The following is a 13859-nucleotide window of genomic DNA, read 5'->3' as shown; positions in this document are numbered from 1 at the left end:
CCTACTGCTGACAATGTCCGTATCCATGTTTGTGGATGTCCAGACTACACAAAAAGCATCTTCCATGCCACCCCTCTAGTAGAAGCAATGTGGGCTACTGCCCCCATGATTACAATAATTGTTAAAAACCTACCTCTAGTTCTCTGTCAAAAGGCCTGAAAGCATGGAGTTAGTGACTCTCAGCCTACCAGGACAGTTTCCATTTGTCAGGAGCTCCATTCTGGAGAGCATATGCCACAGACTTAGTTATCAATTAAACACTGGACTGGAAGAGTAAATCAAAAGGCTAGCTTCACAATAGACTGAAACCAAGCGATTATAACACGAGTTCAAATCCTGGGAAGCTTCCTAGTAAAATAAAGCACACTTCAGTGGTCTGAAATCTTCCAGTCCTAAAAAAAATGATTTTCAAGTAGCCAGAATAAATCAGCTGACAGTAAAAACAGAAAAGCTCAGAACATTAAAACTTGCTTTCCCCTTTTGTGCTGTAAAACAGTTCAGTGCTCCACTGTTACATTATACACAAGAGTATCATAGCCACCTGCTTCACTGAGAAGTCCTTGGTATTTCCTTAAGCTAGCACTCAAGTACCCGTGAGGAGCCACCTTGGAATCACTCTGCACTAAACTGAGCCTTCCCACCTGTTGTTACTTTATTCAGCCACATCCCTTACCTGCAGGCTTCATCTAAACCACATCCTTGAAAAAATTATCTACATATGCAAATAAAGGCCTGGGAAAAACACTTTTGGCCATGTTAGTCAGCATGATTTCCAACACCAATCACCATCAGGAAGCTTATTAATTCTGGAGTGCTCTTAATGGTTAAAGCTGGAAGCTAAGAGAACACCAGGCTGCAGATCAACTGAAAGACATTACTTTTTCTTTGCTTTTAACAGCTGTTTTGAGCATACCTCAAAGAGACAACAGCCATTGAACTAATAAAATTCAGGAAACCCTAGGTCATAAGGCTATCTAGAGCACAATATAGCGCACCCACCATTCGCTGGCTTATCATAAGCCAAACAAATGACATGAGAATTGAATAAGATGCGCTTCACGTAACAGCGATTCAGCTTAGCAGCAGAGATATTTTTCTAACACTACAGAATTAATGTCAGAGATGAGGTTTGGATTTCTAATGGTACTTGTCTTAGAAACAGACTTTAAGAATCTCCCAAACACAAGGAACTTGAACACTAGTACAACAGTCAAGATTTTGATGCCAATAAACACCTCAAAAAAAGAGCCAGAGGACAAACCAACTCATTTCTAGGTAACTGATTGCAGGGGGATGGAGGGAAGAATGATACAACCAAGACTATTTGAGATATCCTAGGTAAGAGAATCATTTCCATCCTAGGTAGGAGAATCATTTCCATCCTTAAAATTCGTCTTAACTACATGCAGGATTATTCTGATATTACATAAATTTGTTCACAACTCCACAGGTAACAACGAGGTTCTCATCACAGAAAGCGTCAGTGAATGTTGTTGTGCACATGTTTACCTTTCAGTGAGGCTTGCTAAACAGAACAGTTAAAAGTAAGTGAACGTTTTATCTCAGAGCAGCATAACTTGAACTCCATCTATCTGTGACTACAAAAACTAAAGCTTTCGCCACATTCTAGTAAGCTTTCAAACCTATCTTCTATTTCATAAATCTAAAAATTTGTCCTTTTCAGCTAAGCTGGACAAACTTATGAAAAAGCTGACAGCCATCAGTTTTAACAATACCTCCTTGTTTTGCACACACAATTTCGCTCATACAAGGAACTAAACAGCTTCCTCTGTCATTATCAATTGTTCTGATAAATGACCTAATGCTATGTAATTTGATCCAAGATTATAATTTAACAATTACAGCATTCTTATTGAGGGAGATTTCCAAGATTTAAGGTATTAACATCGCCTAATGCTGCAAATATATTCACCAGCTTTTGAAAGCCTTATGTAAAAATTGCTCTCGTGAAAGGATTAAACATGACATGGTCAGAGTTCTACAAATGAAGACAAAGTATTTTGCATTTAAACATTTTGTATGTTAAGCATTTAAACTGCTGTGAAGAGTTTAGATACAAGAGCTGCTCATTTCCAATCAATTATATCTATCCAATTCACGATATTCAACAATACACAAGCCTTCTAATTTCTGTCCCAGTAAAGGCTGACAAATGGTGTCAACAGCACCAAGCTCATTTGAAATTTACACTTCACAAGCATGCTACTCACCCACACAGTCTCTCATAAATCATCTATTTTGTGCTGGGGAAAACTCAGCAGAATAATTTTTCAATGCATCAAATTAAGGATGCCTATTACAACATCTGGAAAAGACTACATAAAGAATACAGATACATAAATATTTACCTACATATATACATAGATACATAAATATTTACCTACATACCTACAAACTGGAAAGTTTCAGACCACCAACACTACGAAAACATCTGAATATTTTCATCAACACTGCAGATTATCTCTAAAGGTGCTTGTTTTCTCGGAAACATAAACCATTTAATCAACATCTAACAAATGCTTCATATAAGGAAAACTCCACACAGAAGTCAGACATGAAAGGTCAGACCAAAGACCTGTTTAAACAAGCTTCCTGCCTGACAGCAGACAATTCATCAGCAGCGAAAGTAACAACTAACATGACTGCATTCTAACAGCTTTCGTCAGCCAGCGGTTTAGGGCCTTTATCACACAAACCGCATCCAGAACATAGTTTTTAAGCACTCCACAATTCACTATTTTCTTCCACTAATTTGTCTGGTGACATTTCAAGCTGCGTGTCCAAGATATCATGTGACAATGGAGTCTCAAGATAGTTATATACTGGATTAAAATGGAGTCTCACAACACGGTTACATATTACAGGAAAGCATCCTTCAGCTACCAACTCTAACTTCATGGAGCTCCTACTGGCTGCAGAGACTTCCTCCCCTAGCACTGTTTCCCAAAGCCCTCCCCTAACAAGCCTTGCCTCTGATTTACTGTGCTACCTCTTCACTACATGAAAAGCTGGGAGCACACCCACCCTAACATAACTAGACAACACATTGTGCAGTTTAACTGAACAAGAACGGTTTCACTGGGGTTTAGCCATTTAAATAAGATCAGTTGCATACACAAAGCATCTCAATTTTCTTACTGTTCATGGCAGGATCCCAGGGCTACGTTTCGCCATTCCCAAGTAGTCCAGGTTAATTTTGACATCTAGAACAAGGTTCAGGAAGAGAAAAAAGAATGTCACACACCTTTGCACACAATCATTGTAGATGTTATTTTAAAGAACTGCAGGGTACATCATCTCCCACAGAGTCAACTATTGGTTTATGCAGCTCCTTGAGCTCTATCTCCACTGTGAGTGGAAAATTGGATAACCCCACTTCTTGCCTTCGGGGAAAGTTCATAAAACTCACTACTGTCATGTCCTGCTCTTCTTCCATGTATACAGAGTATTTCATACACAATTCTGCAAGACCACAGCTGCAAATAAAAATTAATTTAAATAGTAGCATTGAAGAAAAAGGTGTCAGAGAGTTTTTGCTTTTAAGTTAGTCAGCCTTTTTGTGTATCTCAGAAGAAGAGCCACCGTTTTACATAAATCACTAAATGCACATAAGCCCCAGAAGACCTAACAGAAGTAATACCTTGCAACATGTCACTAAACCAAGCATGCTTTTTATAAATTCAGCTCATGATGGTTGCTATTACAGCAGGAAACTATCTGGCTGGGCTTGCAAAAAAAAAAGTACAGGTAACAACAGAGCTGTAACAGTACAAAGTTACAGCGAAAGGTTTCCCAGCCATTTGAAAGTCATTTTTCTATATGGAATGACCAACAGGAGAACAGAAGCGGAGAGGAGATGCCGCTTTTCTTTGTAACACTGAAGAGATACTGTACTCAATTGAAAAGGAAAAACAGCCAGTCATCCCAAAATGCAAAGAACAGTTAGCAGTATTATAATTTGCAATGGCAGCAATTTTTTTTTTGTTCATTCTAATGCAGACTGAAGAAACACTGGTAGCAATGCTGCCTGCTTTTGCTTTCTCTGATTCTCCTCTTTGAAGATCAAAATAACTAAAGCATTACATTTGGCATCTCGTATTCTCATGTTCAGCTAGAATCAATAAGTTGAGTCACACCTACAATGCAATGAAAGCATAAAAGCATTTTTTCAATTACAAGCCCTTCTCATCCTGAAGCAAATCTACTCATCTAGTTAAAATAATACTAACAATAAAATCACGTAGGAAATTACTCAATAAACAGTAGTAACAGAAAAGAAACAAAACATTTAAGACTGAACGTCCTGTACCAAAACAAAGGAGTTACCTGAAGATTAGATAAACCATCGCAGTCTTATTTCATGAAACTTCCTTCCTGTTGGTATCGCTCCTTAAAATGCATTAGTTTGCTTTTTACAGATGCACATTTATGCATGGCAGCCATCAGAAAGACCCGTGTTCCAGAACTGAAGGAATATTAATGTGCCAGGGATGACACACACACTTCATCACAAAGCACTACAGTTTGTTTTGGTGAAGGAAACCAGAAAGATAAGAAATTAGAAAGTAGTTTCTGCTGGCAAGAAGCCCCCTAAGAACTGGGCGTAAGAACCAGGCTTCCCACCATCCTGTCTGAGCATTTCACATAAACCTGCATCTATGCAAAGCGGTGTCAGGCTACTCCAGTGACACATACAAGCATTACAGTGGAGGTCTTTATGAAGGGCCCTCAGTAAAGAAAAACTAGAACAACGTCAGACTTGTTAGACACATCTGGGATGGCACTGAAACAATAAAGTCAATACAAAGACAGCGTTTTTCCTCCAGCCCACTCATTTTTTCCTCCTCCTATTTCTTTTTCCACCATTATTTATTCTTGACTCCATGTTCAGGAGCATAGTGTTGCCATGCAACCTCTTCTGCAGTCTCATTTTCTGGGCCAACTCCCTCCTACCATTAATTGTACTAATGAATAAACAATCTAAACTACTAAAGGGAGCTGATTATAATCATAGTATGGACTCTTTTCTGTGCACATGGGGAAGACAGGACATGACTGCACCATGTCCCACAGCACCCACAAGCCTGGCAGCACATTCAGAGGCATGCTAGTACTATAGCCTGCTTAAGTTTTTACCCCACACCAGAAGATTATAGCCTAACCAGATGCTCTCTACAAGGACTCTGAAGGGGGTTGTAGGATTATTTGCAGTGGAAAAGCCACATTTATGCCGGTTGAGCATCCTTTTAGCTTGTGAACCTCTGCCCTGGATTTGGATCTCCTCCTAGATACAGCTGTGCCCTAGAAGAGCTCATCACCCTCAGCTGCTGGTCAGTGTTGTCTGCCAGAAGGCTACCAGCTGAGCTTCTCTAAGTACTTTCTAACCTATTTACTTAGGATCAACAGATAAAAGACTGATTATTTGGGCTGTTCAAACCACCCCAGCTTATTTTGGCTGTCATTCTGCAGAAGAGCTCACAATTGTCTCAACTGCCAGAGGTAAGGTCAAGAGCCCCCTAAATGAAATATGGAACTCTTCTAAACCTGGGAATGATGTCTAAACCCAGAGAAGATATCTCTACCCACATCTCAAAAGAAACGAGGTCTCTTGGCTCACTTACCATCATCCAAAGAATCCATTTTAAAAGAAGGGCATGGCTTGCTTATTTATTTGCTCAGCCCTTTCCAGGGAAGCAATTTCTCCCAGCTCCCAGAGAAGCTAACTTGCAGAGCTCCGCATGCAGGGACAGCTGTGTGAGCTGCATGTTAACACTGCATGCAAGCCTCTGCCCTTGGAAGAAGATGAGATGCTGGTAAGACCCATCAAGTCGAGTTAAGCCTACAAGTTTTGAAGCACAAAAATGACACCACTATATTCTAAAGTTAGACTGCATGCTTAGCAAGATATTGCCTACGATGCTAACTGCTTTGTTATTCCCCTGTGTCCACCCCACCCACAAACCTCACAAAAATAACAGGTGAAAGAAAGACGACAGTAAGCATAGTAAGATTTAGGAACAGAAACTGCCTTTTGGTTCTGCATATGTGAAGCGCAGAATTCAAGGTCCTGAACCATCACTGTGGTTCTTAATCAGTAACATCCTCTATTTTTTTTTTCTTGTAAAAATAATAGTAATACCCTAAGTTAGATGTACTCATTAAATATATATATATATATATAAATACAGTTTTTCATTACTGATAGAAACATTTATAGAAAAAGACAAGTATTAAAGCCTTAAATTTAGCATCAACCAAAAATAGAAGTCCATTGGACTTCTTATTGGACTTCATGGACTTCCTAGAAGTCCATGCTATAGACACACAGGTCAGCAAGAGCATTTATTAATAAAAAAGCAAGGAATCATGTTAAAAATAACTTCAGGGCCACTGTCTTCTTGTAAAAAGGAGACACTAGGGAAGTTTTATCACAGTCAGTTTAGAGACTCACTGCAAACTCCTCCATGTATTCAGCCTTACATTAAGAAAAGTTAATCCATTCCTAAAAAAAAAAAAAAAAAAAAAAAAAAAAAAAATAGCCTACTTGCAAAGATTTAAGCCAGAGTTTCTCATAGCAAGTGATATCACCAACATCACTGAGATCACTGGTTGAGTTAATGACACTTTTCCACCACCTCCAAGATATCAGCTATCACAATTATGTCATTACTGCTCTCCTTTAAATAATAAAACTCCTGGTTTGGACACCAAAATTTTCAGACTCAAGGGAAAATATGGTACCAAGAGCGACCTGAATTACATAACAACCCATACTAACCCTTCCATCATTAGAGGTGCCAGTGCTTTATACTGCCCATATCTAATTAAAAAGAGTCAGTGAACACTTCACATTTACCTTTACACCTCCATGGCAAGTGTGAGTAGCCACAAGAGACTGGTCTGATTTGCATAGCCACTGAGAAAGCAAATGTAAGGCTACTTGAACAGTCGAGTAAATTGAATACAATATTGCTTAGTCGTCTAGATTTAGCCTTCAGTTCTTTTGTAGCTCATGTATTTAATCCAAAATTCATTGTTTGAAGGCATAAACTTGCAAGTCTTAGTTTATACAAAATCTCTCTCATGGGGCACATGCCCTGATAGAAATACTTCAGTTCCATTTAATGCCATATAAAAACAGCAACAGCAATACAACTACGTATCCATTTTGTAACTTGTAGTTGCGACCACATATAAAGTTATTCACGAGTAACGTGCTGAAAGATGACTGGGGTGAAGACATGGGGGAAATAAACTATTAATATGTCTTCTACAACTCTGGCACCCACGGTAGATAATCAACTTCTAAAAAAAATACATAGAATATGTGCCAAAGCGCGTAGGATTCTAGCGCCACTCGTGGCTTTCTTTAAATAACGGATGTGCTACTCACTTCCTCTGTTCTATTCAAAACCTGTGGGCAGCCATAAACTTGCCCAGAACCATGCCTGTTTCGTAATAGTGAAGCTATTTGAAAGCCAGGTGCTGAGAAGCCGGAGTTGACAAGGCATACGAGCAATCCCCTCCTCGCGAGCAGGACGCAGGCCAGCGCTCTGATCCCTCCCAGACCACAGCTTTCCCTCTCCCTTCTTTCAGTGCAGAATTCATGCTTTCATGTAAACTCAAGCTTCCAGTAAAATATTTACAGGAATCATGCAGCTCCTATGCAAGTAGAAAGCGAGCTTCAGAACAGCAGCTCGAGGAACACCTCCTCAAAGGCACCTGCAGATGTGACCAGCTGGAGACGCGAGCCCTGTCTGCTGCTGCATCCTCCATCCCCAGCACGCGCTGGGAGCAGTCCTGCCTCCCCTCTACTCACCTCCAGCCACATCATTCCTGCTCTACTCGTGGGAGAAACAGCAAGGTGTAGCCACAGGGTGAGTTAAACCGATAAAAAACTTACTGAGTTAGCTTCCCATGAGATAAGCAGCATGAAAGCAATCATCCCACAAACACGCAAGCATTAGCTCTGCAAGGAGGTGCAGCTGCAGTTTGCAGCAGAGGCCAGGGGCAGGATCACACAAAATAGCATCTGGTAAGGTACCTGCAGCACCAAACTGTCTGCGAAGTGTCTAGCACCAGATTTAGCCCTAAGAGCATGTATCTCCTGGTAATTTTTCAATTCCTAACAGATTCATAAATAAGTCTTAAAGTTTTAAATTAATAAAAGAAGTGACAATTTGGCATTTCCGTCTTACAGAATCTTGTAAATATATAGAATACATTACTACATACAACAAATAGAGCTTCAACTTTAGAGAGCCGGGTTTTGTGCCAATATAGTAAAAACCTGCTGGGTATTTCAGATCATTTTAATATACTGCTGGATATTTCACATTAGTATTACCAGATAAGGTCACTTCTTCAAAAGAATCAAAGTTTCCATGATGCTAATGAAATGCACATGGAACACACTCAACTTGGAAACAGAACAGAACACTTACACAAAGATCCTAGACAATAATCAGGAAAATTGAACTGGATCAAAATGCATGTGTTTATCCTCGCTTTCTTGAACCTACAGGATTCACTTCTGAAAATTAACCACTATAAACCTCAAAAAATTCTGGTTTTTATTCCCGTGACATGAAACCTAACCTTCCTTGTAACAACAGTTTGCAGTTGTCCAGATGGAGGTGTAATCAAGCTTGTTTACAATGTACCATGGTTTTCATTTGTCATCTTGCGAAGTCCTGGTCTGCAATTTCAGACTGATACAGATTGATAAAATTAGCCTTCCAGGTTATTTTTCTCACCAAGAACGAAGTACCAGAATTCTTCCCTTGCTTCAGCACAAAGATGGAAATCTACATTCACAAAGAGACTAACTGATTGTTATGCTGAGCAATGTAATAACTTAAAACATTTACTTTTAAACCCTCAGAGACAAGTACTCGAATCTTCCCATCCCTGGTTTTAACCACGAGAGCTGTGCAACACATTCCCATACACTTTGTGCTGACAACTGTTCCACGAACAAGGTGGAGCATAGAAAGAAGGCCTCTATCCTAAAGCAGCTTATAACTTCCACCTTCAAGCAAATTAAGAGACGTCCAAGAGAGAGGACAAACAGGCACATATAGCAGTAGGAGCCAAACAAAGGTGTCTGACACCTTTAGTTCTGCTGCTTTGACTGCTGACCGCCAGTTCCACTTCTGGTCCCATCCACACCTGCATGAAGAAGCACAGGCAGTTTTGTCTTGTCTATAGCCTTCCACGGGCATCATCATGTCTGGGCACCTCTCCAGAATAAGGCCCTTCAGAGAGGAATGGCAGAATACATAGCCTGTAAATCAAGCAAGCATAGAGCACCTGATGAGACTGATACTCTAATATGGAAATGGAAAAAGATATTAACTATCCACAAACTTTAAGCGACTATGATATGGGGCAAAATCTGAGAATTTATTCGACATCAAAACTTCTGCTTACTATCTGTTTTCATTTCTACTTTCACCTGTACATAAGCATTCTCACACTATCAATATTTCCTATTAAAACAACCAAGCAAAAAAGCTTTAAAAATGGGCAACGAACTAATTGGCACTGCCAACAAATCTCACATTTTTCACATCTATAGAATACACCAACAAGCAGCTGCATCAATCACAAAGAAAAACTTACAACAAAAGCCCCAAGAAATCATATGACCAGCGTCATTTGTATTTACAACAAAGCACTGTTTCCACAAAATGAAACAAAATGAATTATTTCCTGCAGCAAGTTTAAAGCAAAAAAATTGACTAACACCAAAAATCCGTAGCTACTGCATTCTCCAAGAAAAATTAATACATCGGATTCACTTAAAAATAGCTTCTCAAAATAGGCATCAAATTCTTTATAGTGCACTGACCACTGGAAATTTTTCAAGTTTTCTTTGGATTAATCTTTGGAAACACATAAGCCAATTAAAGGAGTTGCATGCAAATTTTGTCCCAGTTTGCAAGCTCTTCTTGGGTTCACACGGATCCCTTCCTACCTCACAATCCAAAAGGTATCTTCAAGAATCCACTTCTGAAACATTCCTGTCACCAATATCAAGTCATGCATTGCAAATCCCTGTATCTCACATCTCAAAGCACCCACAGCTTAGTTCACTTGTCATTCCCTTCTGGATACAGGCAATCTTCAGTATGCAGCTTAGGTGTGCTTTCACCCTGAAACAGTTACTACTGTGTAGAACCCTTGGATACAAAACATAAATATGTTTTATGTAAATAATTCAGATGAAAACAGCAAGTCTACAAAGTAGCTCTTATCCTGAGCATCCACTGAAAGGACGCCTTTTCTTCCAGAGACTATTATCTAACCTTTCTTTATTACCCCTACTTTTTCAAAGACACTTTACTTAAAGATAGCAAATATACTATGAAAAATTTATTACACACTAACTTTCTGAAGATTTCCATAAAGCGCTAATCTCCCAATTTTAAGAATTCTATTACATCACAAACAGTTGAAAGAAAACCACACAAATGCTTTCATGCAGTATTCTGACAGTGTAATACAGCTGTGAGAATTATAAAAAAGCTCAGAGCAGACAACCTTGAAAGAAAAGCAGAACATATGTTGCCCCATCTAGTTAAGCTCTTGCCTACCTCCCACTCACACTGACACCCATAAACACTGTGCCAGATTTGTGATAAAGACATCTATCCATGTGAACCTAGCCTGGGGCCATCTAAGTCAACTTTCATAAGCTATTAAGAGTCATTAGAAAAGTTTTCTACTATTGATACAGTGCAACAGCCAAACACTGAAACCCTTCTCTCTGAGGCAGCTAGCATTTAACAAACGCTTCCATGTCTTGAATCTTGCCACCTTACAGTTTCTCAGAACGTTGTGCCAGCACAGATGCATCAACTAAAAGAGTAAAGAAAAAAAAAAAATACTAAGCATCACCGCACTGTAACAGCGATGAAAAAGAGCATTTTTGACAACTTTGTTTATGGTGTTCGTGGAGGTGATATAGTAATGCTAGTAGGAACCTTTAGCAGAACACACTGAATTCATGTGGAGTCGCTACCAACATGTTTCTTTGTAGTGTCAACTAGTTACCCCTTTCCAATAGCTGGACCACACTATGAACATGCAGCCCCTGAGGTAACACTGTTGGAACTTTTCAGGTCTGAAAACAGAGGTTGTGCCTTTATATCCAGCCATCCTGGGCTTGATCTCCACTGTCAAAGAAATATATACAAATATATTATATTGACATACACTGAGATATCTTGGTATAGGTTTTTTGCTTTTTTTTAAAGGAATGCCAGCATTTTTTATCAGTTTGATGCGAAACAGAAGAAAAAACATATTTAAGGGTACTACAACTCAGAGAAAAAAGGCAAGATTTTACTGTGTGCCCAATCCCACCATGCGTCTAGCCAGCTCACATGCCAGTACAAGAGCCCTTTCTACAGCAGCTACATTTCACTTCCCCTCTGAGTCCCCTCAGAGCTTAAAGGATTCATCATCAGTCTCTTACACACTGCCTTCTATAGCAGTATCAGCTGAACATCCTCCCTCCCTGCTTCGCCCCACTCAACCCTGTGTTAAGTAAGCCTCACAGGCTGTTTGAGATAAGCCCAGTGCTCATCATCTCCCCAAGGCCACACCGTCTCATCATTTGCAGGACCGCATTGCAAACTGAATCGGCGAGTCTCTTCACAGTCCTTGTTTTCTAGTCACATAAGTTTGCTGATCTGCTTCATGTCTGGGAATCACCAAAAGCTGTGCCAGTGTGACCACAAGCAGCAAAATTCCTCAAGACACCATTACTGCTACAGAGTAGGTACAGCTGAACCATGACCTCAGATGACTTGGACGTGTGCAAACCTTTTGCAAAACTGCAGAAGAAACACAAAAATAACAAAAAAATACTGGCTTGGGCAAAGTCACTCTAATTCATTTTTGACACCTGGTGTTGAGCCAATGCTCACAAGAAACAGCCTTGCTTCTTTGAAGCAGAGCAGCATGCTAATTTGTGCTGGCAGCTCACTGCAATTTTTTGAACTTCAGAAGCGAAGGAAAATGTTTAGAAGCACAATTTTGAAAATCACGGAATCAAAGAGATCACAAGAAGCGCATTCAGGATATCATTTAGTCCTAGTTACCATCCAAACTTTTCACTATCACCACTCCGCAGTGCATTAATCAGGACCGCGGAACAGGCTTTGCCATGAAATCAGAGAAGTGGGGAGAGCGCCCTGAAGGTTCTTCATTAGCATTATCTCTGTGCGTAGCTCACTGGGGAAAGAATAAGGAAGACTCCTCCGTGGCATCCTATTCAAATTCATGAGCCATGTTTAAACGGGTGAGGGAGATATTTCTGATGAGCACTTCACAGCAAGTCCAAGCCAGCATCAGTTTCGTTAAGGCTCAGAACAGCCAAGCGTGAGAGACCTTTGCCATCCAAAGCCGATGCGCACCTTGCGTCTCCTGAATTACACAGAGCCCAAGAGCCCACGGGCTCTAAAATTAGTATCTCTCAAGAAGATAAAAAGTCCTGAACAGGACCTCATAAAAGCACCGCTCGGCCTAGATTTCATGCGAGTAGGGTGAAGAGAAGACCAGCAAGTTAATTACAACCTACAGTTAGCTACATCCCCATCCCCAACGGCTGCTGCCTGAAAATAACCCCTAAGACCCCTTCCTGCACCCAGACTCGCCCTATTTCGAGCCCACAACACCCCACCACCCCCGACGAGCAGAACAGCCGGGGGGAGGGGGGAGGACAACGACCACCGGGGCCGCAGAAGAGCGCCGGGAAAGGCGAGCCGAAGGCGCTTTGAGCCCTCGGAGGCTCACGGAGCGCCCGAGCCCCGTCCCGGAGCCACGGGCCGGCGGTGCCGAGGGTAGCGCCGGCGGGGGCAGCGCCAGCGGGGGCAGCCCTGCTCTGCCCCCTCCGCGCCCACCCAGCCTCAGGCCCCCGCCGCTCGCCCTCGGGGCAGCCCCCCCAGCCCCTCGCAGGGGCTCCCGATCGCCGAGGGGGCGCCCCCCTCCATCGTCCTCAGGGCGCAGCGGGCAAAGCCCTCCCCGCCGCCGCCACCGCCGCCGCCGCCCCGGCCCCGCGGGACAAGCGGGGAGCGCCCCCCACCGCGCTCCCCCCCCCCCCCCTCACCTGCGAGCCGCGGCCGCCCACCCGGCCCCGGCCGCGGGCCCCGCTCCGGAGCGCTCCCAAAGTCCCGAGCGCGGCCCGGGAGCGCGGCCCCGCTCCCCGCGCCCGCCCGCCGCCGCCTGGCCCCGCCTCCCGGCACGGCGCGTCACCGCCCGCGCCAACATGGCGGGACACCGCGCAGGCGCCTGAGGCAGCGGGGCGGGGGGGAAGGAGCGGCAGGCGGGGCTAGGGGAGGGGAGGAGAGAAGGGGAGGGAAGGGGAAGGGCGATAGAGGGGGCGTGGTTTGGGAGGGGGCGGGGCTGTGGGGTGCCGTCGGGGGCCATAGGGGGCCGTAGGGGGCCCGGAGCTGGCAGCGGTTGTAGGGGGCTTGGTGCTGGTCCCACACGGCTGTGTGTTCTCTGGAGCAGGCCCGAATCAGTTAAATATCCGTTTTATTTTAATAAGAGTTATTGTGCCTACAAGTTACACCGCGAAGCTCAGCTAATACGGGTGATGGGTGCACAAGAATAGCTTCCAGCTGGGGTTAATTTGGGATCAGCTTTACTAGCAAGTGAAAGGACGGTCCCAAGCTGCTCCCCGGACTGCAGCATTTAGTGCTGGAAGGCTCGGAATTGCTTCACCTGCTCTCGTAGCTCTGCAGTACAGTGAAGTTTCCTCACATCGCAGTTCTCTCTTTCATGTGGCCCTCATCTAGGGACTGCCGTTCTGCTGCTGTTCTGCCTGT

At 42.7% G+C, this 13859-nt stretch overlaps 1 protein-coding gene across 2 annotated transcripts in view; it reads right to left on the bottom strand.

Moving 5' to 3' along the window:
- KLHL13 (kelch like family member 13) overlaps positions 1-13257 on the bottom strand; it is a 76065-nt gene extending 62808 nt beyond the window's left edge. Inside the window, exons 1-2 of one of the 2 annotated variants that reach the window (XM_035323836.1) lie at positions 13139-13257; positions 3160-3224 (exon numbers count right to left, since the gene is read on the bottom strand). In XM_035323836.1, coding sequence (XP_035179727.1) covers positions 3160-3224 — 65 coding nt within the window. In that variant the 5' untranslated portion in view covers positions 13139-13257. The remainder of the gene's footprint in view (positions 1-3159; positions 3225-13138) is intronic. The other variant, XM_035323837.1, reaches the window with a different exon arrangement.
- Positions 13258-13859: the final 602 nt, after the last annotated feature.

The sequence above is a fragment of the Oxyura jamaicensis genome, chromosome 4 (genome assembly GCF_011077185.1).
Source record: "Oxyura jamaicensis isolate SHBP4307 breed ruddy duck chromosome 4, BPBGC_Ojam_1.0, whole genome shotgun sequence".
NCBI classification, from domain to species: domain Eukaryota; kingdom Metazoa; phylum Chordata; class Aves; order Anseriformes; family Anatidae; genus Oxyura; species Oxyura jamaicensis.
Note: the sequence above shows the minus strand (reverse complement) of the source record. Positions and strands in the feature narration are given on the sequence as shown.